Source organism: Castanea sativa, chromosome 1 (assembly GCF_040712315.1).
Source record: "Castanea sativa cultivar Marrone di Chiusa Pesio chromosome 1, ASM4071231v1".
NCBI lineage: Eukaryota > Viridiplantae > Streptophyta > Magnoliopsida > Fagales > Fagaceae > Castanea > Castanea sativa.
Window position 1 is genome coordinate 23,747,572 of NC_134013.1, and position 24,984 is coordinate 23,772,555.

The 24,984-nt window shown below is 35.9% G+C and overlaps 2 protein-coding genes and 1 long non-coding RNA gene across 3 annotated transcripts; 1 reads left to right on the plus strand and 2 right to left on the minus strand.

The window, feature by feature from the left end:
• Positions 1-7,966: 7,966 nt before the first annotated feature.
• Positions 7,967-13,948, minus strand: LOC142621604 (fructose-1,6-bisphosphatase, cytosolic). The gene is made up of 12 exons (XM_075794901.1): positions 13,648-13,948; positions 12,822-12,869; positions 12,110-12,184; positions 11,973-12,034; positions 11,787-11,853; positions 11,534-11,647; positions 10,974-11,060; positions 10,567-10,637; positions 10,386-10,451; positions 9,110-9,196; positions 8,915-8,990; positions 7,967-8,275 (listed from the first exon to the last, which is right to left on the minus strand). Exons 1-12 carry the CDS (start codon positions 13,804-13,806, stop codon positions 8,165-8,167), a joined length of 1,023 nt encoding a protein of 340 aa, XP_075651016.1. The 5' UTR covers positions 13,807-13,948; the 3' UTR covers positions 7,967-8,164.
• Positions 13,949-15,678: 1,730 nt separating this feature from the next.
• LOC142610746 (uncharacterized) lies at positions 15,679-19,453 on the minus strand. The gene is made up of 4 exons (XR_012839885.1): positions 19,089-19,453; positions 18,863-18,894; positions 17,174-18,028; positions 15,679-16,102 (listed from the first exon to the last, which is right to left on the minus strand). It is a non-coding gene; the product is annotated as an uncharacterized LOC142610746 (long non-coding RNA).
• Positions 19,454-21,330: 1,877 nt separating this feature from the next.
• On the plus strand, positions 21,331-21,915 carry LOC142623227 (uncharacterized). The gene has a single exon (XM_075796628.1). The coding sequence runs from the start codon at positions 21,331-21,333 to the stop codon at positions 21,913-21,915; it is 585 nt and encodes a 194-aa protein (XP_075652743.1).
• Positions 21,916-24,984: the final 3,069 nt, after the last annotated feature.

Genomic DNA, 24,984 nt, shown 5'->3' on the forward strand with positions numbered 1-24,984 from the left:
AAGCATAGAGAATAAATGAAAATAATGTAATTTAACAGTGGATTTGTCAAAATTTGCATTCACTTAAAAAATATTGAGTGGTGTAACTCTAAGTAATGTTACACCACCCAATAACTTATTATTGAATTCATGTAATGAAAATCTAACCGTTGAATTACATATTCTATATGTTCTTAATATGCATGCCAATTTTCATGACAATCAGATGTAATTTACCATTTAATCTATAAACTCAACTTTTATGCATTATTTCAAACTACAAAAACTTAAATTTCAAACTACAAAAACTTAAATTTCAAACAATTGATTGATGACATGTTTATTGATCTTCGATCACCTTAAAATTTTGTAAGCATAGAGAATATACAAAGATAATGTAATCTAACGGTAGATTTGTCAAAATTTGCATTCAATTAAAAAATATTGAGTGGTGTAACATTGTTTAAAGTTATACCAAATATAACTTAAACTCAACTCTATATATATAATCCAAACTCCCTGTCAAAGGCGATTTGGGCTCCCCAACTTGGGGCTGGTTTAATGTCAAATCCACCTATGTCAGCAATCAAGCTAAACGTTTCTCCGACTCTGGGCCCTTGGGACTCATGAATGTGAAACTATTAGGAAGTCAAAGATGCACAATAGATTGTAATTGATGCCATGGACAGAAGTATTGGTTTTCCCTGCGATATGTAGTAGTTCTCAACCTATGAAGCACGGGTGCGTTTCGGGATTCGGGTGCGGGTGCGGGTGCGGGTGCGGGACTCGGCAATTTCTGAAAAAGTAGGGTGCGGGTGCAGCGATTAAAAAATTATTAAAAATATTTTTATTTTTATTTTTAATATATTGCTAAACATACTTTTTTCACATTATATAAACATATACCAAATTTAAGAACAATAGTAAATAATAATTAGAATACAACTCCATTATATAAACATTCCATGATGTTCGAAAATTAAAATACAACTCACAAGTTTGAAACTAAAACAAAATAAAAGATACATCAACAAGACAATCAAACACCAACTTCATCATCATCAAGATCAATAGCTTCACTTTGAACTTCACTTTCACTAATAGTAACACTAGTGCTAACATTCCCAATAACCATGGCCTCCAACTCTGGCTCATCAAGTGTAAGAGCTGCATTCTCAAGATTTCCAGCTCCTCCATGTATGTCGCTCTCATTCCAAGAGTCTCCTGCAATATCCCACATCTTTGTATCTCTATTTATGTACTCCGCATTGCGCTTTGACAAGAGTCGAAGATTAGAATGCACATATACCAAATCCTCAGCGCGTGCAGGAGCCATTTTGTTTCTTTTTAAGGAATGAATAAATTTGTATGTGCTCCAATTCCTCTCAGCACATGAGGATGAACAAGGTTGTCCAAGAAGTTTAAGGGTAAGGGTTTGAAGAGTTGGAAATGCGGAGCCATGGTATTGCCACCAAACCAAAGGTTGTAAGACCCACCTATCTGTCAAGACAGCTGGTGCAGGAAACCTCCCTCCTGAAAATGCAACAAACTCAGACTTCACCACATTCAATTCATTCACATCTTCAAAGAATCGATCCAAACACTTGCTCAATTCCATAGAAATTTCATGATCTCGATGTGGAGGGATGCGTTTTGAATTCTCCAAAAGCCACTCAGTGGAGTAATACCTAGAGTTAAAGATTAAAAAACAAATATAAATGAAACGTGTGTTTTACTAGAACAGGGAACTAAAGAAAATAGAAAATAAATGTACTTACCTAGGATTTAAGGAATGAGCCAAGCAGTGTAGTGGAGTACAATTTTTAGTCCAACGATCAATAAGTATATCATACACCACACTCCAAAATGAGCTATACTCATCATCTTCCAAGCCTTCATGCCGATATATTGCTACCTTCACCTTCTCTGTCATTGAATCCCACATCTCATACACAAGATGAAGACAAGGCTTATCTGTGTCAGCTACTTGTATCATATCATAAATAGGTGCTGTGAATGCAAGGATATAATCAACCTTATCCCACCAAAGATCACTTAGAATCATCTCCTTCACCTTTTGAGCTTTTCCAACATCATCCTCCCTATAAGAAGCCCATTGCTCACTAATAGCCATGGCTTGAAGGCATCTTTTTATCAACTTCAACCTTTTTAGCATTATAACAACCGAAGCAAATCTAGTATCAGCAACTTGGAGCAATTTTAATGGACAAAATTCATTAAACATTGCCAACCTCATTGAATGGTTCATGATAAAAACACGTATGAAGGATGCATCATCAGCAATACATGTAATCCAACTACATTCCTCATATGTAACTTCATTTTTTTCAATGTTTTTTACTGCACAAATATTCTTCAAAGCTAGATTGAGAGTGTGGACAACATAGGGTGTCCAAAATATTTTAGGATACTCACCCTCAATAAGAGCTCCAGCAGACTTCATCACATTAGCATTATCAGTGATGACTTGGACAACTTTCTCATGTCCAATCTCTTTTATAGCATCCCTCAACACCCCAACAATATAATGTTTGTCTTTGAACTCACCTGACCCATCCATTGCCTTAATAAACACTGGACCCCCATCTGATATAGCCATAATATTAATAAGAGGCATCCTTTGTGGATCTGACCATCCATCAGAAACTATACTTACACCATTTTCAACCCAAAAGTCCTTAATTGGTTTCAAAAGTCTATCAACATGAGTTCTTTCTCTTTGCAAAAGTGTTGTTCTCAAGGCATTGTATCCAGGAGGAACATAACCTGGACTGCTATGAGTAGCAGCATATGAATAGGAACTACGATAATATGGGTTCCTTGCAAAGTTAAACGAAATCTCACCGGTGTAAAACATCCTAGCAATTTGACTATCCAATTCATGTCTAGCATTATTCTGGAATAATTTCTCCACCGTAGGATTCACAACCTTCCTCCTCTTATTACCATCAAAGGGATTTGTACTATCACTCTCTTCTTGTGTCCGAAATGAGGAATTACTCCCAATAGGCCCACGGCTTGGGGGAGGTGGGGGTAAGGGAATTTGTCTTCTCCGTTCTCTTTCTAACTTATCATTCTCAACCTAATCATGCATTCGCTGCATTTCCAACCTATGGCTCGGTGTCACACTAGGGCATACTTTAATACCTTCATTAACAATTCTTAATAAATGAGCCTTAACCCTAGAATAGGATCCCAAATAAATATTACCACAATAGTTGCACTTAAAGTGTGTGTTTCCACCTGATTTAATAGTAAAACCAGATGGCTTTTCTATTTTAGTCACATACTGCCAAAGAGGAGCTTCATCATTTGGCACTCCTTCATTAGATGAAGGTGAACTTTTTGTGCTAGTAGCTTCATCCATTGCAAATTCAACAGATTCAATTTAACCTACAAATAATTTCCAAATATATAATAACTATTAACTAAATAAAAAATCAAACCCCAATGTCACAAGACTCACAAAAAAATAAAATAAAAAAATTAGATCATCACAGAATTCACAACACAATCACAAATCTGAGTAATAATAACTATTAACTAAATAAAAAATTAAACCATTGTGTCACAAGACTCACAAAAAATAAAATAAAAAAATCAGCTCATCACAGATTTACAACACAATCACAAATCATAATAACTATTAACTAAATAAAAAATCATCTATTAACAATTAACTAAGAGTGTGAGTGTGAGTGTGAGAGCTATGATACCTGACGGTGAGGGGAGACGGAGAGCAAGGGAGACGAAGTGGAGCGCTGAAAAATGAGATGTGCTAAAGAGTGAAGGCAGAGAATGGGAGAGAGAGTGAAGGCAGAGAGTGGGAGAGAGGCGTGAAGATTGAAGAGGCAGGGCTGGGTCGACTGAGACTTGAGAGCAGAACTGAACTTGAAAAAAAATTGAAGAGAGTTTTGGCTGAGAGTGATCTGTGAGAGCTATAACTATAAAGGTTTCTGATTTTTTTTTCCAAAACGCACCGTTTGCGTTTTTTTTTTTTTTTTCGGCCAAGTAAAACGGTGTGTTGTGCACCTGTTTTTTTTTTTTTTTTTGAATTTCGGCCGTATCGGCCGATTTCGCTGGTATCGATGTTGCGACCGATTCTGGCCGAATCGGCGCGCGTCGGTGCCGTATCGGCACCGAATCGTGCCGAAAATATTATTATTTTAATGCCCGACGCGGCACGGACGCACAGGCAGTGGCGTCGCCTGCGCGTCCCCGCGTCGGACGCGGGTGCGGCGGCCCAAACGCCGCACCTGTGCTTCCCAATTCTCAACAGCATATTTCCCATTGATAACACCCTTCGCCCACTCTGCAAGTGAGAGAAGGGAGCCCATTAAAGATTTATTTATTCTCTCTCAGGTGTTTTGGTCTCTTGGTGGATGGATATATGTCAATCCCAAAATTTGTTGGGTTTGTGACCAAAGTGTTGGGACATTTATACTACCTCCAATGTCTACTTTTAGTAACTTAAGCTGCTTGAGTTTTGCCCGCAATTCCATCACTCAATTTCCAGGAGGAAAACCAAAATCTCCCTTGAGAACAAAAGCCAGACACTTTTTTTTTTTTTTTTTTTATCTGAGATAAAATCCTATTCGGGACTAAAATAGCTTGTTAGACACTTGAAGCCCTTATTAGTGGTATTAATTTAATCTTGATAGTATATACTATATACTAGTAGTTGAAGTGAAAAATAACCCTCCTTTTGGGCATTGAGCTTACTTTTGCAAGCGAGAATATCATGACTTTTTCATCTTTCAGACCCCATACACCAGCAATGGATGCTCTTTGTAGTTTAGTAGTTTACAGCGGCGAAAAAGGGCAATTAACATGAATTTTCAAACAATATAATTAGTAGGCACTGTTACAAAACTATATTTTTTACTAACATCTCGAGTTACTTAGACTCGATTTTGGGCCTAAAAATCGAGTCTTTGAGGGTCGATTTTCATGATCTGATCCGTCTGATGTGACATTTTTTCCACGTGGCATCTACTTGGAAATCGAGTCTTAGAGACTCGATTTATATCTAGACAATAAAAAACTCAATTTATCCTACAAGCCACATACACACTTATACAACGAAAAAAAAAACAAAAACAAAAAAAACCAGAAGCCACACAAACAGAGGATACGAAGAAAAAAAAAAAAGGAAACCCAATTGAGTTCTTGTACTGTCACACGCACAAACTCAAAACACCTCTCTCTCTCTCTCTCTCTCTCTCTCTCTAAATGGGCGAATCTAGCTTTCGAAGATGAAGATCACCGGCAAGCCATAACTGCCGGCGACATTCGCGACAAGTTTTTCTCTAAACCCTTCTCCGAACTCAGATCTTCAGTTCCACAAGCCTAGTACCAGCACTTGCAGGTCCACTCCGCGTCAAGCAACCTAGAACCCGATCCAGCCAAACCACGCCACTACCGCACCACCGCGCCAGACCCACATAGCGCATTGGGTTTGAAAATGCGCCAAACAGTTGTCTAGGAATTTTCGAGCTTTTCCTCACCATCGCTGGTGCTAGTTCCTCACTAAAGGCTCCGATCGGGTGCTACGAACGCTAGCTTTGGTGCTCCACAGCCATGGAAGAGAGAGTTTTCTTAGTAATGAGGGAACGAGACCCACGACCTCTGCAACTACCACAAGTAACTAATCACACCGGAAACACCACCAATCGTTCTCCCCCTCCTTCAGGTCTTGGTTGGTTTAGGGATTGGTTTTTTTTGGGTGACAAAGATTTGGTGATTTTTTATTTTTGATTTGGGTTTGAAAGCTGGGGTTTGGGTCATCTGTGGGTATTTTTTTTATTTGGATTTTGTCCTCTGTTTGTGGCTTCTGGGTTTTTTTTTCTTCGTATAAGTGTGTATGTGGCTTGTAGGATAAATCAAGTTTCTTGCTGTCTAGATATAAATTGAGTCTCTAAGACTCGATTTTCAGGTGGACGCCACGTGGAAAAAGTGTCAACTCAGACCTGATCAAAACATGAAAATTGACCCTCAAATACTCGATTTTTAGGCCCAAAATCGACTCTTTTAGACTCGAGATGTTAGTAAAAAATATAGTTTCCTAACAGTGACTACTAACTATATAGTTGGGCAATTATGATTAATTTTCTATTTTCGCCGTTTATAGCTCCCCTTAAAGAGTTCGTAGAAATAATATAAGGGTTTTATACCGCAGGATCCATATTAAAATTGTCTACACTTTAACATAAAATAAAGGATACTTTTAAAAATATTATTTTATTTTAATTTCTTTATTAATAATCATGCTCTTTTCTTCTAAAAACTAATCTATATATCTTTATAAAACCAAAGCCTCTAAAACTCTCACAATTTTTCACGTCAGCACAATATTTAAATAAAAATTATCATTTTATTTAAATAAAATTATTTTTATTTAGTCCAAATTCAACAAAGAATAAAACTATCTCTTTAACAAATTCAACTTAAACTCAAATTCATCATTATCATTATTTTTGTTTAATCCAAACTTAACAAATGAGTGAAACTATATCTCTCTAATAAGTCCGACTTAAACTCAAACTCAAACATTGATAATATATATATATATAACCGAAGCAAAAAACAGAGACTAACGTAAAAAAAATGCAAGCAATTTAATTCAACTTTCTTCTTTAATTAATGAATTTTATGTCGAATTTTTTTATATTGTTATTGTTAGTAAAATTTCAATTCAACGTATGTGGATATTTGTTTATATCTAAGATTTTCTTTCTGTCTTATTCTTTTGTTATGTTTAGAATTGATTTTCTTTTGAGTATTTGGTTTAATCTCCATATTTATATTGACATTGTTTTTGTAGGTTTGGTTTTTAGGTCGAAATTTTTACTAATTATTTTTTTATATTGTACATGGCAGATAAATTATCTCTATTTTTTTGGAGAAAAATCAAAGCTACAATCTATGTCTTTCAGCCTAGGGAACGATAAATTTTTATTTTGTATGTTATATATAAATTTGTTGAATTTGGTTTGGTTTTGAAGTAGAATTTAGGAATTCTATAAATTTTGAAGTTTTAAGTCTTGGGGTTGATCTTAATTCTTCACCTTAAATACTTTTTATTTAGGTTCCTGTGATTTTTTGTTTTTCTATTAAAAGCTATGATTTTTGATTGACTAATTATTTATTTGGATTAATTTCAATTAATTGTTTGTTTGGATTCAACATAAAAGATAATGGAATTAGGTATTATAATTTTGATATTGTTCCATATTCTGAATTGTCTATATTGTTATTACTACGAAGAAGTCATATTGTTACTCAAATTTGAAACTTGGTGTGTTTTCCTCGTATCATGGTCTTTGTTTATATCTTTGTAGTTTATATTAGCTTTGAGTGTGTGTGTGTGTATATATATAACTATTGAGAGTTTTGCTTTATTAATTTAAGAATTGTAAATTACTTTGTAAGTTTCGGTAACCATGCACTTGCAACTCAATAATGTTTAATGTTAGACAACACTTCTAAACTATAAAAAAGTATAAAAGTTAAATTGTTTCTTCATTTAAAAAAAAAAAAAAAAACTATTGCAAAATGCCTATTTACTCATTTTTGGATTTTCTATGCATCGCACGGATTAGTGACTAGTAATAATAATAATCATGCTCTTTAAACTCAGAGAAAGAGACATAAATTAGGATGTAGAGTGTTAGATTTTAGGTATTCAAATCAATTATTGGATTTTTTTTGTCAATTTTAAATAAGTTGGACAAAACATCCTTTATTTCAGTGCACATAAATAATGCTTCTCGCAAATATTAGAACAGCCTCCATATCGATTTTGCCTTCTCGAAGAGCCTAGGGATCCATTCTATATTCGGACTAACAAGCATTATGTAATTGGGTAGATTCAAACTCCAGATTTAAGCCTCACAGAAGGGGGCAAATGCTACTATGCCACATGGTCATTGTTATCATCGAACTTTGTGCATTTGGAGGTGCTAAGTATATTAACTTGACCTTATTTATCCATCAATAGAATGTATCATCTCATTACAAAGAAACCTCAAAAAGAGTATCTTATGGATGGAAGATTAAATTGGCCTAGACCCTGATTTTGCATTGAAGACCCCAAAGATTTTGGAGTAACTGCATAAATTGCTAAGGCTATGTGGGTGGTAATAATAAAATAAAACTTATGAATTTATTTCTTATCTTCAGCAGCATAAAGAGCTTTGACTTCCTCAACATCCTCATAGCTGCCAAGAAATATTGGAGATCGCTCATGTATGTCCTTTGGAACCAAGTCAAGCGCCTGCAAAGATAACAAGTCTCAATCAGCTTCTAGTAAAAGAGGTATATGCACGTCATTGGATTTTAGCCCCAACGGTTCCTTGAAAGTTAAGAGAAGGATTTTCTAAAAGGTGGATTATTTTAAGGGGTGTAATATAAGGACTTAGTCAGTCTGGTACAACGGATCAACCCAACTTCTCACTAATTAGGATATACATGCAGTCTGTCTAGACTAGATACTGATTGGTTTGAGCACAAATAAAAAATATTTTTCTTAAAAAACTTGGTTTGAAAATTAAGTACTAGTTTTATAAGGACTTGGCTCAAATTTTGGATTCAAAGACATCAAATTACGTACTAGTTTTCTGTGTTGAAAATGAAATAAAAAATTAAATATATACTTTGCAATTCATGATTGGTCCAACTTTCTGCCTTTTCAAACTCAAAATTACTGGTCTTCCAAACTTAGTTGACTTACTTACCGCCCAAGCATAACATAGGCAGTGTACGTTCTTTGAACATTTTTCAGAGTTAGGTAATCCATAATAATTAGTAATTTGCTGACAAGTCAATACCCGTTGCTTGCCGGTAATCTATAATAAGTATTAATTTGTTGACGAGTCAGGTCAGGTTCAATAAAGAAAGTTTATCAAGTCAATACCCGTTGCTTGCCGGTGAAAGCCTGGCCTCCTGCTTGTTCCATTAAGAATGACATTGGAAAGACTTCATAGAGAACACTGTTCACATAAATCAAATTAATCCTTACCACAGATTCATGAGTTGAAGCTATAGGATCTAACAGAAAGGTCCAATGACTTTATAATGAAAACCACTACTCTAACCATATCTCACATACCGCAGTTTCCCATTTGGGCTCTTCTTGTCAGCTGGATACAAAAAGATACCCCCATAGAGTAATGTGCGATGGACATCAGCTACCATGCTGTCATCATCATAATATATTATCAGAAACTACAAAATACTTTATGAAAGAGATGAAAGTGACCAGGATGTAAACCAAACAAATTCTTTTTTGGTCCATCTATATCTATATTGCATCAGTTGCAGACAAAATTCAGATACAAGTATATGCAGATGATCATTATTTCAGACTGAATTCAGAGTCATAAGAGTGGTCATAAATGTGTAATTAATAAAGCCTAAAAGCCTCCAAGAAACCCTGTATAAAGTTGCTTGGATTTTTAGGGGCCGTTTAAAAACGTTGTTCTAGTAACGTTGTTTGTATTTTTTGGAAATACATGTGGATGAAAAAGTGTGTGGAAATGCGTGTAATGTTGTTTAAAAACTGAAAACGTGTGTTTAAACTCTAATACCAAACGGCCCCTTAATTTGAGAAAATGCTTTAGCTTTAATAACTATTGTGGTGTTCTCTAATCAACCAATTGCCACAAAAAAAAAAAAAAAAGGCATGTCCCACATTATTCTTTGAAATTTTTGAAAATTTGTCTTGTTTTCAAGGGTGGAAGAAAAAGATATTGGGGTTGGTGTGAGCATTGTATGTACCCAACCTGAACCTGCTGTGATGGTATTCAATTCAAGACCAAGTTACACTACCTTTTATTGCAAGGTGATTTACTAAAGAAACTTCAGACTGTGCACCAGAAGAGGGTGGATTAGTTGTTTGTTACACATTAAATGGCCAAAAATTGATAGCCCTATCTTCGCTGAAGAGGCTATACATTTTGATATTTATGACAAGAGAATGTGATCAAATAAAATATAACTGTGAGGAGTAAAAAAGAGGGAAAATTATCTTAAATGGATGTTTCCAACTTTAAAAGTTAATGATGAACTCTAAGAAGTACATGTATCTGTAATAGCTAAGCATGGCAAGAAATCTTTAACGAAGCCACCTATGAATTTTATTTCTTTTCTTTTCTTTTCTTTTTTTGGTCAGCAGAAACACTAGTTCAGTGTCTGTACGCAAAAATATTACTAATTATCCTATATAACCACTGCCTACATAGAATATACTCCATTATCCATAAATGATTAGAAACTGCTAGATGGCAATACCTACCATTAAATTAATTGCTGCAAGCCAAGAACCTAATATCAGAAAACATTCAACACCTGGAAATATTTAGTTGCTAGCTTTATAACCATGATACCTTCCAATGTATCTTAGACACTTTGGTGAAGAACCATCTTTTGGAAACTTGCACCTTTCCACATACCTAAGTCCCCCAAAAAAAACAAAAATCAAAGAAAAATAAGAGAAAAAGAGGAGAGGTCACAAAATCACTAACGAACCAAATAAAGAAACAAGGCATATTATTGAATTCAACATACTTAGCTGTTGGACCATCCCAGTTCTTAGCATTTCCTTCGTTTACTGAATAAATCTTTCCTTTCTTTGGAATCTGTGGAGAAGGGCATATGACATACAAGTTCTAGATACTCCAAAATAAACCAGAGATGCTATATACAAAGCCAATACGTTTCCCTTGTAACATATAAGTGAATTAAAATATTGAGCCCTCTTCCATTTAAGAAAGAACACATGCATGATCATCCTGAAGCCAATTCTGTCAGAATACTAAGTACAGACATTTAGGATCAGCATATTGTAAACAATAAAGAGACAAAAGAAAGCAAATTTACTCTTGATATGGGAACATCCAGATTCCAAGGTAGCATTTATACAGAACAGAATGCTTTATGTGATATATCTGATAATTCCAATAACATATATATACCTTGATGTCTGGGTGGGTTAGAATGAACTCCCCAAGAGATGGATCAAGGGTGAAGCCATTAACGCCAGCTCCAGTGCTTAACACAAACTGAGAAATAAATTATGTTCCCAAGTTAATAGAATGACATAACAAACTTAAAGTCTAGATGCAAATAAAGAAAGTTACATTATTTGATACATCCATCATTAAAAAAGATTCAATGAAAAGTTTTTAGTTCATTCTAATATACATCAATACAGTAATGAAAGAGCCAATTGTTCCAATTGGAATGGTGATGCAGCACAAGTTCAAAAGAAAACTGGGAGAGGAAAATAGAATAGAAATAAATAAATAAAGGAAAAAAGAAAAAAGAAAAAAAAGGCTTACAGGAAAATCAATAAGGAATTAAACCATAAGCATAATCCCACATGATCCTCAATCATCATAAAATTACATCAATGGCAATTCAAATTTAAGCTAGCATTTATTTTGGTGTCCAAGCCAAATGGTCTTCCATTGTGTCACCAAAAGTAAAATTTGAGGGTAAAAGTTAGAAAAGTAAAGGTTCAACAGATTTGTACCGTGCAAGAGCTCCCATACATGCAATAGCCTGCTGCCACCATATTCTTCCCAGGTTGCAAAACCTCATCTAGAGTTGGTTCAATACTATCTTTCACCATATAAATCCCAAAGATCTAGATGAAAGAGAAGGCATTCAATAAGTTACTGCAATTTCAAGTTATTGATTGTGGATCAATAATCACTTCAAGTAAAAATCAGCTGATGAATTCATCATAATAAGCATTAAACATATCTCGGGATGAGGAGTCATACAGTTCCAATTGAAACTCCGCAATCAATGTTGGAGGATCCATCCAGTGGATCAAAAACGACAGCATACCTGTATTATTAAAAAGTATTTTAAGATAAATTTACATAAAGTCTTAAATCTGAATCCCAAACAATTTAAAGAAATATAAACTCCTGAACAGGTGTATAACAGAGAGCAACAGCAAACACCTTCCGCGCTTAGATGGCTCCACAAATGTTGCTTGTTCATCCTCTTCTGATACAAGGATGCACTGGAAGAAGAACCAAACTCTCAGAAATCATTATCAGTTCAGTTAAAAAGCATCAACGATCTTCCAGTGACTTACTGTTCGGCCACTGCTTATCAGAGCCTTGACGAAAACGTCATTTGAAAGTACATCTAGTTTCTTTTGCTCTTCGCCCTAGTGTTATTAAGGAACAAAAACCTCATATAAATATGATAATAAGGAACATATAACAATGACAAAACCAGGCATATGAAAATCAAAAATTGAAAATGAAAACGGTCATAGAAAAATGACAAGATGATTTCTAAATAGATATTTCTGTTTGTTTCGATGGAAAACATTATTTAAAGACAGTTTTCCTTGTGTTCCAGTGTTTGGTAGTATCCGAAAAAATGAGTCAAAAGGAAAAATATCTTTAGTCAATTCAAAAAGTATGGTTTATTTTTAGAGATTGATTTTCACTAAATTTTTTTGGAAAATAACTCTATTTGGGATCCGCTTATTTTGCTTAAATTGAAAACTTTTTACTGAAAGTACTATAGATAAAAGTAAAAATTAGCTGAAATAGTACAGTAGAACCCATAAATAGTACCAAAAAATGCAGTAGACCTCAACAAAAATAAGCTGGATAGTAAAATAAGTTGGCAAAAACAATTTTTGCCAAACGAACACTAAATGAAGGAAGTTAAGAAATTGTTTTTCAACAACAAACATGGGAAAATAAGATACTTTTATAAAAAAATACTTTTTGGAAAACAACTCATTTTCTGAAAAACATTATCGCCCCAAACAGAGCATATATATTACTTGCCTGAACATTGGTCTCTCCAGCAAGTCCAATGAGTTTGGCAAGACCTGCCTGCACAAAACAACGTTTACTGTCAATAATCACAAGTAGAACCAATGTAAACTTCAACACCCCACCTCCCGCTCTCTTATCGTCGCAAATTTTGGTCCGAGATAGAAGATGAATAGGTTGAGAATTTTATAAAAATAAATGTAAAAATGAACAAATATAAAAGGAAGTCATTATCTAGTAACACCAAGGGCTGGTATAGTGGAGGTGGTATTATGTATAATCATTATATGCAACAACCCTCTTATACAAGGGGGGGAGTGAGTTAGGTTTGCAACATGTTTCACAAAATAATAAATCATTTTTTTAGTGTTTCCTAAGGCCCTGTGAAATCCACCATTTTCTAGATTCAAAACTGCCACATGAATTAAGAATAAGTTTAACCACGTGTTTATAAGCTTTTGGCCACCCTCTCCTTCCAAGCTAATTGAACCATGAGCTTGTATCATCTGGTATTGAGTAATTGGAAGTAGCTCTTCGTGGTCAAATCTTGGAGGAGCTACCTAGAGGCTAGATTAAAATAATTTATGGGTATTGAAGGGTGAGTTCTACCCTGGGTTTTATCAAAAACTTCTAATCATCTTAGACAGAGTCATAAGAAAATACATAGTCAAGCGGTCGAAGAGCTTTGGACAACATAGGAAAAACAAAATTATGTCCGTAATGGCATTATTGGCAATGGATAGGTTGAGAAATCCATGCAGGTATGAAGACTCCGCGTCTTATATGTCATCTAGCAAAAGAATTAAAAAGAGAAAGATGAATAAGGAGAGAGAGAGACCTTGTTGACAGCAGTGCAGACGAACTTGCAGCCGAGAACAATGTTACTAAGCAAGATGGTGAAATCGCCGCGTGACTCTGGGTGCCTCGACTGCTCATTCAGCACGAACCTTGTTATTGTCATCAAGTCCGTCCTGTTTGCCTCCGCCGCGTGATCCATTTTCCCCCAACCTTTTCCTTTCTCTTCTCTCTTCTCTAAACACCTTGGTGCTCGGTTCGAGGTCAAACTCAGCGTCTATATATATATATATATATATATATATATATATATATTTTAAGTGTGGGCAGAGAAAGAGGTACGCAAGAAAAGGAATCTGAGTGTAGATGAGATGATGGGGCTATCTCACATCTGCTGTCAACGGAAGTTTCGGAAGACACGTGGCGGGCCTGGAGTGAAGGGAGTGAGCGAGTGGTCGTCACTGCTGTGTGCAGATAACGTCTTTCGTCGTTTTCTTTTCCTGATCCTCTCTCTCTTTTTGTCCTTCCTTTTCCATCATGTATATCTTGGATACGCACCTTGTGACCCGTCCCTCACTTGGAAGAGGACAACTTTGTGCACTTCGGGGAAATTTATATCACACCAGATCACACGCGTACTTTTCGTACCAAATAAAGTTTCTTTTTAGACTAGTTCAAATAGAAATTTTATATTTTTTTTGTTAAATATTATATTTTTTATATTCTTAATATGTATATCAAATTTAATATATGTATCAAATTTTGTTCAAATTAGATATTATTTACTATTTGATCAATTAACTTATTTTTTATATATAACTTTAGATCACAAAAACTTAAAATTATAATATGTATTTGATAACATAGCAATTGATCTTTGATCTTCTTGAAATTTTGTAAGCATTGAGGATGTAATAAAAACATGTAATCTAATGGTTAGATTTTCAAAATTCACAATCAATATAAAGATATATGATGAGTTTGTAAGATTTCTCTCCAAACTAGTTTGGAGAGAAACTTTGTTTTTTCATACGAGGTCGCTCTAAATTTTTAGGATTTTCTTATCTAAACACATCTAATTTCACAACATGTTACTTATTAATCCAAACAATAATAAATGAAAAATGGTAATGTAGGGATAAATGACCCAAAAAAGGATATTGGGCCATGTCCGAGGACATTAAGTCGTCCAAGGACAGGTCCATTAGCGAGGATGTACAAATTAGCAAGCTATGAAGGAAGTCTGGTAGTAAAAGAGTGAGAATGAAGTCTAAGGAGAAATATCTCCTCGGCTAAGCAGAGTAGAGGTCAATGATCCAACCTTTCATTAAGGACAAGACACCAGATGATTATGTTGGCAATGATAAGAATCAGAAGGGAATAAGACAAAGGAACGATGAGAAATATCTAAGAGAAAAGCTGCTACTAATGCATTGAATGTCTTGCAACTAACTCTCCGGTCGTATTAATGTGAAGGTGATACCTGAACAGTAATCTCTAGCCTTATAGCTATCCATGAAGACTTCAAGAAGGTGCTGATGGGACAAGTATCAAAGCCAGCAATCTAGTCTATACGTGGAAGGTTGAGATGAAGTGAAGAGTGAATATAAAGAAGGAAATCCTCATTATAAGGGGATCATCAAATAATCTAAAAAGAGAGAAATCACTGTACACTCAATAATTGTAATTGTATTTAAGTTTGAGAGAAATATATAAGAACAACCATCCTCGGACTTTGCTGAGGAGGATTTTCTTTGCATTGAACTGCTTATTCTTGCTTTCAAGTATCATTTATCCTACTATCACTACAAGCAACTTGGCTATTTTCAACGGTTGAAACCTTCGAAAAAAGTATTAAAAACCGTCGAAAAAAATATTTTCATCGGTTGGAATGACCGTAGAGAACTGTTACTAAAAACCATGTTAAAAACATTTTTCTACGACCTATGCAACCGTTGAAAAAAGTATTACACATTTATCAACGGTCAATAACCGTTGAAATATATAAACATAAATGTAGATTAAAGTTTGCTTATTACTTTTATCCACAGGCACCCAACCGTTGAAATAAGTATTTTCTTGTTAAAAAAAAAAATTTAGATGCACTCTTTCACATTAATCAAAATTTAATAACCTGAAACAAACTATAAAATGCAATACAACTCAACTACTCTGCCTACTGCCCTTTACACTCTTAAATTTACATTGTTCATCTACCTTTCAAAATAAAAGATTCTTATAACCTTTACACTTCAAGACCAATTCATTGGAAATTTTAAAAACTTAGTGACTCACATCTACAATCCAGACATCTATAGCCGGGTCCTCTTCAACGCGCATGAGATCCCATTAATCACTAAGTTCTTTTGAGGCTTGCAAAAAGTGCGAAGTTTACTGCATATGTTAACTCCAACTAGCTTAGAACTCACTTCCTTCTCCAATTTTTTTACATCATCCTTCGGGGCATGTGAATATAATTTCTTTGCCGTATCCATTGCCTGTAAAACCAACAAACAATCTGCTTAGGCACAATAAACATTAAAAACACTGGACCATTTCACAACAATGCATAGAATCAATCATTATCCCTGTCTATAATGGCACTCCTAGTCTTGTTGCCGCACAATGCTACTAACAGTGTTTTTCACTTTAATACTTACCACAGTACATTTTATTATGAGCTCACCATGCTAGACACCTAAGAAGCTAGACATTGTCTACTAAAATTTTTTAGATCATCCACTAAAACTAAGGTGCCAGATAAATAAATGTGAATCATCTAGACCTCAATTGTAATAATTTTTCACAAACCAGTGGAACAGCAAAATCACACTTGAGACCAATTGAGCTGTCAAGTATGATATAGTTCTTATATCAGAAAATAAAGAGTTAAGGTCAACCAATTCTTCACTTCCTCCACCAAACCAACTTTTGGCTAGCTAGTGCTTGATGATTCTAGGATGAAAGACAGTAAGGGAGTGAAGAATTGATATTTTTGAAATGAGATAGGCTATTTAACAAGATATAAACCTGCCACCGAAGCACACAGTGATATAGACATGATGCTCAAATGACCATAACAACCTCATTCCTCATTCTTTTTTATGTTTGAACAGCAGGGGGAGCAAGTATAAACATTGTTTAATAATACTCTTGAAATCTAAACATAAAGAAGAATAAAATTACTGCCATACCTTCTGGCGGGCCATTCTTATACTTTGTCTGGCATCTTCACAAGAATTGGTTACACACAGCTTGGTAGATACAATATAGTGATCATAATAGTGCAAAGATGAAAAAGCAAAAGAAAAAGAAACAACTAAAAAAATCGAATTTTGATATTCATTTTTTTAAAAAGAAGGATAAGAAGAAACAGAATTTGAGTGCAAAAAATCAATTATATTGGTAAGAAGAAACAACAAGTGGAAGTTATCGGATAGAGTTGTAGCAGTAAGAATAAAAGACTCTACTTTTGAAACTTTGATATCCCTATATTATATATGTTATTCAGTCAGAAACAAGCAAAGAGGATATACGAAATTGAAAGGGAAAATGAAAAAGAGACGGACCTCAGCTTGGTACTCAAATTTCTCACCGGAAGTGTCGGCTGCCTCTTTCTCGGCCATAGCGGCAACCTCGCACTGCAACGCAAACCGGTGGTTTCTTCTCTCATACTTCCACTTCAACCCAGAAGAAGAAAAGCGCTTTTTGAGACCATTTTGTGGCACAAAGGCAGTTGTGAGATTTAAAACCCTGTTCCTGTTGTTGTTTCTCAATAAAAATGAGGAGGATGAAGGAAGTGAAGCAAGAGAAGCAGTAGTTAGGCCTCTACTTAGCACTAGAGCCATTGAAAACCCCTTTCTTCTAAATTCTAATTCTAAGTGATCAACAAATTTAACCTAGTGATCAACCAATGATTTTATTTTTCTTGTCATTTCTACATACATAGAAAGTAATAAAGTGCTAAATGGCAAACTGACAGAGAACTGTTAAGGCTTTTCTCCTTGTTCTTCTTTTCTTATCCAAATTCTTTGGTTTTGGTATTGGTAAGACCATTTATAGAACTACCTATGCTAGAGTTGTTGATTGTGTTTAAATATATTGACAGCTACAACGCACATTCAAGAAATGAAAACTAAAACAAGCTAATACCCACTTAGATGCAATCACAACATCAAAACCCACTTCATGTGAATATGGCAAAGAGACATAACACAAATTAAAAGGCAAATGAACTTACTAAGCACTTGTAATTTGAACTCACACACGTTCTAGCTTTCAATCTCACAAATAGTGAAAAAACTGCTGGAACAATTACATTAATAAATTCAATCTCACCTGCTAAAAACAATCAAAGTAGCATCATTACCTCCATCATTCATGGCATTAGTTCTTGAGTCAGATCTATCCTTTGAACGGGGTTTCTGTAAATTTATCAAACATAACTAATCAAGACAAAATCTGAATTGTTTAGAAGAACTAAAAGCTTGATAAGATGAATTAGAGTTTATAGGAAAATTACTATGGGCTTAGGGAATGAATAACAGGGTCCCTATAATAATAATAAAAAAGAACAAGTCAACCATCCATTGATTGTACAATAACAACTCAAAATAGATAGTCAGTCATCAATAACCTGCTATTCATAATGCGTTTTCGGATTCTTGCATAGGCAATGAAGCTTCCAAGGATTAATAAAGTGTCTAAAAAGGATTTAGCTTTCAAGGGAAGTATCACACCTGTGTTTTCTAAACAAAAACCTATCATAAATCTCTCACAGTTTGAACCATCATCTAACTCAAGATACAAAGTTTACATTCTACAACCATCATTACCATTGGAAACATGAATTCGTTATTCAGCCAACAAAAAACAGAGTATCTAATATAAAAAATGCAAGTTAGTATAAAAAAAAATGCATGTTAGTTTCATTCTCAATGCTTAGTACCATATATTGCACTTATGCTGATAATTAAATGGTAAGAATATCCTTCTACATATTCAATCTCAAGAATTATTTCATAAAAATTAACAAAATTCATTATTAAAGCACATTTGATGGGAACAAAAACAAGCCATAAAGCACACTGCAATATCAACCAATCACTATAAATTAACAACAACAAAAAAACTATTATGATCACTAATTTGGCAGAAAATAAGTGAACACTATAGAATTCCAATTAATAATAATAATAAGAATAATTGAAACTTAGGATTAATTATAGATCAAAGAACAAAAATTAGAAGAAACTTACTTTATTAGCTTGACCATCCTTTGTAGTAGACTCTGAAACAAAACACAAAGCCATCTAAGAAAGATACAAAAACCTATATATAGGCATATACATAGGAAGAGGGAGAGAGAGAGGGAACCTTGGGGGTTTGGGGAAAGAGAGGAAGTGAGGGAGAATTTAAATATTCACCCTAAAATTTTCCCAGGAACCAAACATTACAATTTATAAACAAAACATGAAAACGCACCGAATTTTCCTCCATTGAAGAATCAAGACAAATCAGGCAAAATGATCTTCGTGTCACAGTGGCGATTGAGCTTGAAACCCTAGAAAATTGGGGGAGATTAGATGAGGTAGGCGAAGAGTAGAGGAGTTGACAGAAGACTTCGACTTCGATTTTGTGAGTGACGATGAGACAGAGCCACCGCATTAAGAGACCAATAGCTATGCAATTGCCATGACCTAGAGCTTTGAAATTTCCATGATTGAGAGCTATGAAATTGGCTTTGAAATTTCTAAGTTTTGTGTGAGAGAGATTTGAGCTACTAGAGAGAAATGAGAAACTGTGAGAGCTATCTATAAAACTTTGATTTGTTCTGTAGCTTTATATAAGTTCTGTGTTTCTAATTTTCAACACTGACAACCGTAGATAAAAGATGTAGTTTATCTTCCTACATTCATCAAGCCTGTGGATAAAACTTTTATTTAATTTTTTTTTGACACTTGTTTCAACAGTTGTGCCAATTGCGGAAATAAGTATGGTTAATTTCCTTATTTTTATCAACAGTTGAGTACAACTGTAGAAATTTAGGGGTTTTATTAACATTTTTTAGTAACAGTAGATAAAAAAATGTTGAAAAAACTCAAGTTTGTTGTAGTGTATGATTGCTATCCAATACCTTGAAGTTCAGTTTTTAGCCCACTCTCTATAAATTCATTATTTTGTGTTCTTTGGGCCTAAGTCCTTTTCACCTTTTGGGCTTTCCAAGTAAAATGTGTCCTAACAATTGGCATCATCTGTGGGAAATTGAACATTCTTGTGTTCATCATGTAACCATGGTGGGTTTAGGGCCAAATCGTGAAGAGTCTGTGGGGGTCTCAACGTCAAGATCATTTCCTTAGTCTTGAGTGGAGGAGAGACCGTGAAGTTAGTGTACACACCACTCAGACAAGTATGAGTCATTCTAGAAGTGGGAGTCATGTGTCCCAGGGGGAAAGCATCAGGAACATGCAGTTGGAGATTGACCACTTATGGAGAAAATTATGTCGTAAGCGACAAAGAAGTACTCCTTCAAGCTCAGAACCTTCCTTCGATGATGATAATGATGTTAGCTATATGCCCAGATCAAGGACTCCCTTTAGTGAATTTTTCATGTGTGATGATAAGCATCGTTATAGGCAGAGAAGCAGAAGTCCATCTCACGGAGGCCTGGGTAATAATGCTATGAGCCGCGTCTTGCACCAGTTTTCTAAGTCACCATTTACGTGAAGGATTGAGGGAGGGAAACTTCCTCGGCGATTTACTCAGCCCACGTTTACCAATAATGGTAGGACAGACCTTATGGAACATGTCAGTCATTTCAATCAAAGAATGGTTGTTTACTCAAGGAATGAAGCATTAATGTGTAGGGTGTTCCCATCTAGCCTAGGACCAATGGCGATGAGATGGTTTTATAATCTGAAGGAAAGTTCAATCAACTCCTTTCAGGAGCTTACCAGGGTTTTTGGGGCCCGTTTTATTACTTATTGCAAGGCTCCTCGTCCCTTAGATTTTCTGTTGTCCATGGCCATGCAAAAGGGATAGACCTTGAGAACGTACTCATATAGGTACTAGGAGATGTTCAATAAGATAGACGGAAATTATGATGATGTGGCAATAAAGACTTTCAAGGTAGATTTGACTGTTGAGCATGATTTGAGGAAGTCTTTAACTAGAAAGCCTACTAGGAGTGTATGCCAGCTTATGGATTGTATTGATAAGTATAAGCAGGTCGAGGAGGACCAACATCAAGGAAAGGGTAAGGCCAAAGTAGTTCTCCAAGGCTGAGGGGATTTCAGGTTGGAAAGGTACAATAACAGTCGGCCCAAAAGAGATTTCACTGGGCATACGGGATCTGCAACTACCCAAGTGGTTAGCACTGTGTTCAGGGAGCCTTTGCATCAAATTCTGAAGAAAAAAAATAAAGAATGAGTCATACTTCAAATGGCCAAATAAGATGGGTGAAAACCCCACGAAGCACAACCAAAGTCTTCATTGGCAGTACCATTAGGACCAATGACATACTACAGAGGAATGTAGGACCTTGCGGGACCATCTGGATGAGTTGGTTAAAATTGGGAAGTTAAAACAGTTCATGTATCAGCCCAATGGGCAGGGGAGCCAGGTAGGATTGGGATATTAAAGAAATGCTTTTTTAAGACCGCCTTTGGGGACAATTAGTGTTATTTTCACTGCTCCAAGAAGGAATGGTTCCCATCCATCTAGGGTAATGTCCATAGCCCGACCATTTACGGAAGACCTAGCGCATGACCCCAAAAGGAGTAAAATCGAGTGCCGACTAGCTTTGTGCTTTTCTGATGAAGATAAGGTTGGGACCTTGCAGCCATATGATGATGCTCTGGTGGTTACACTCAGGATTGGAGGGTATGATGTGAAGAGAGTGTTGGTAGACCAAGGCAACGGGACAGAAATCATGTACCCTAATCTGTATAAGGGGCTCAAGTTAAGACCTGAGGACTTGGCTTGTTATGATTCTCCTTTGGTAGGATTTGATGGAAAAACAGTCATCCTGAAAGCTCAAATTAGATTTCCTGTTCAGGCAGGGTCAGAAGTCGTGGAAGTGGATTTCATTGTAGTGGATGTGTATTCCCCCTACACTACTATTATGGCAAGACTTTGGTTTCATGCCATGGGGATTGTTTCTTCCACCTTGTATTTGAAGGTGAAGTATCCATCAAGAGATCAAGTTAAGGAGCTGATCGGGAGTCAATCTATGGCCAGGCAGTGTTTAGTGGCCGCAATTAGGCATCAGACTGGAAGTGAGTCATCAACCCCTACTGAGGAGAGTTTGTAGCCATCAAAGGGAACAGTGTTGTCCACAGATGTGGTGGCAAAAGGGGGCATAGTGTGAAGGTTTGGAAAAAAATTGTTATTGGTGATGATGAGGAGAAGTTCTTCCAGGTAGGGGTATAGCTACCTTCTCGGTAGAAGAAAGAGTTGATTGTTTTTCCTCAGAAAAAAATGTTGATGTGTTTGCATGGAGTGCTTATAAAGCTCCTAGGGTGGATCTAGATTTTATTTGCCATCATCTGAATGTTAATCCATCTGTTACTCCTAAGAAGCAACCACCTCGGCGCTCTTCTAAAAAACATTCTGATGCTGTCAATGAGGAGGTGATCAAACTTAAGCAGGCAAGGGCAATAAAAAAAAGTGTTTTATCCTGAATGATTGGCCAATACTGTGGTGGTAAAGAAGAAGAATGGGAAGTGGCGAGTATGTGTGGACTTCACGGACCTAAACAAAGCTTGCCCAAAAGACCCCTTCCTAATATCTCGGATAGACCAATTGGTGGATGCAACAGTCGAACATCCTCGGATGAGCTTCTTGGATGCCTTTCAGGGATACCTTCAAATACCTTTGGCTTTGGATGATCAAGAAAAGACAGCTTTTGTTACACCTATTGAAAATTACAACTACAAAGTGATGCCCTTTGGATTAAAGAATGCGGGATCAACTTATTAGAGGATGATGACTAGGATGTTTGAGCCTCAACTTGGCAAAAATATTAAGGTCTACAAAGATGATATGGTGGTGAAGAATAAGGTAGAGTCCGAGCATGTAAATGACCTCGGAAATATTTTTGAAATACTGAGAAAGTATAAACTATGTCTTAATGCTTCTAAGTATTCTTTTGGCATGGGTTTGGGCAAATTTCTTGGTTATATAGTCACTCATCATGGAATTGAAGTCAACCCTAATCAGATTAAGGCAATTATTGTTAGGAATATGAAATAATTGTTGTAATCCCTTTAGATAGGTAGTTAGCTAGTTGGTTGAGATTAGAATTAGGATGAGTAAGTTAAGATTTGAGCACATGCATCTCATTTAACACATGACTTAATTCATAGAGCACATGTTGAATTAACTAGCCAATTATCTTAAGCCATGTAGGCCAATAACATTAGAGCTAGTCCTCTATAAATACACGATTGTAATTCAACATTAGATATGAATTGAAGAATAAATCAATTTCTTAGTGCATTAGTGCATTTCTCTCTCTCTCTCTCTCTCTCTCTTTAATCTCTTTATTTGTCTATGGAGGGTGACTACCTCAAATTAAGTCAATTTCCCTACAATTCCTATCAATCCCCTTACAATTCATACCCAACCCCATTAGGAATCTTTAGGTTCTTAACAATTAACAATCTACAGCCTCCTCAAAATCCCAAAGAGGTCCAGAAGTTGACAGGAATGACTACTGATTTGAACTGATTCATTTCTCGGTCAGTAGACAAAAGCCTTTCTTCTAGTTGTTACACAAGTGGAAGGGATTTGAGTGGACTAAAGAAGGGATTTGAGTGAACTGAAGAATGTGTCTTGGTCTTTCAGCAGTTAAAGGAATATCTTTCTTGGCCACCCATTATGTCTAGGCCCGAAGAGGAAGAGGTTCTTTTTGCCTATATTGTTGTGGCCTCTCATACAGTGAGCTTAGTATTGATAAGGGTGGACAATGGCGTATAACGGCCAATTTATTACGTGTGCAACTTATTACATGAGATAGAGGTTTGTTACCTGCCATTGGAGAGGCTATCTTGGCAGTGGTACATGTTACAGGAAAACTTTCTCATTACTTCCAAGCTCATACAGCTGTGGTTTAACCCAATTTCCTATTCAATCGTTACTTCGAAAAGCTAATTACATAGGAAAGATTGCCAAGTGGGGAACTATTTTAGGAGCTTTTTATATCAAGTATATGCCTCAAACCTCTATTAAGGGTCAGGTTCTTGCAGATTTGGTGGCAGAATTTACTAAGTCTTCAACAAAAGGAAGGCAAGAAGCAAAACTTGGGAAGAAAACCAGTCGAGTCAATCTTTCTACAAGGACCTTTACCTTGGAAATTGTACATGGATAGTGCAGCTAACTTGAGAGAATCTAGGGTGGGACTAATTGTGGTGTCCCTAGAAAAGATTACTATTGAGAATCTTTAAGGTTAGGTTTCGTGGCCACAAACAATGAGGCCTAGTATGAAGTTTTGTTGGTAAGGATGGCTATGGTCCAAAAAATGGGAGAAAAGGCAGTAGATATATTTTCAGATTTGAGGTTGGTGGTCGGCCAAGTAAAAGGAGAGTTGGAAGCTAGAGATTTGAGAATGCAAGAATATTTAAGCCAAGCTAGGCACTTGCAATCAGGTTTTGAATCTTTCACTTTACAGCAAATCCCAAGGAGTAGAAATACACATGCTGACTCTCTTGCCACTTTGGCAACTTCCTTAGAACAAGGTTTACCCTAGGTTATCTTGGTTGAAGATTTATATAAACCTGTTGAAGCGAAGAAGGAGAAGATCCAAACTCATCAGATTAGAGTAGGGCCTAGTTGGATGGATTCCATAGTTCTGTTCCTCAAGGAAGGTACCTTGCCTGAAGAGAAAAGAGAGGCAGACAGGATGCGAAGGAAAGCTTCTCGTTTTTTGTTGTCCAAGGATCAAAAGTTGTACAAACGTGGGTCATACTTGCTATATGTCCATCCTGAAGCAGTAAAGTCATTCTTGGAGGAGTTACATGAAGGAATTTGTGGAAGTCCTACAGAGGGCAAGAAACTGTCTCATAGGGCCTTTACCTAGGGGTATTGGTGGTGAATAAATGTGATCAATGTCAGAGATTTGCTCTAAATATTCACCAGTTAGGGGGTGTCCTTAATCCTCTGTCTAACCCATGGCCTTTTGCTCTATGGAGCTTGGATGTTGTAGAGCCATTCCCTAAGGCAGCAGGGAACATAAGATGTCTTCTGGTTGGCACTGATTACTTTATCAAGTGAGTTGAAACTGAACCATTAGCTAACATTAGAGATGTGGATGCAAAGAGGTTTGTTTGGAAAAACATTGTTACTCGATTTGGGATTCCTCACACCTTCATCTCGAAAAAGG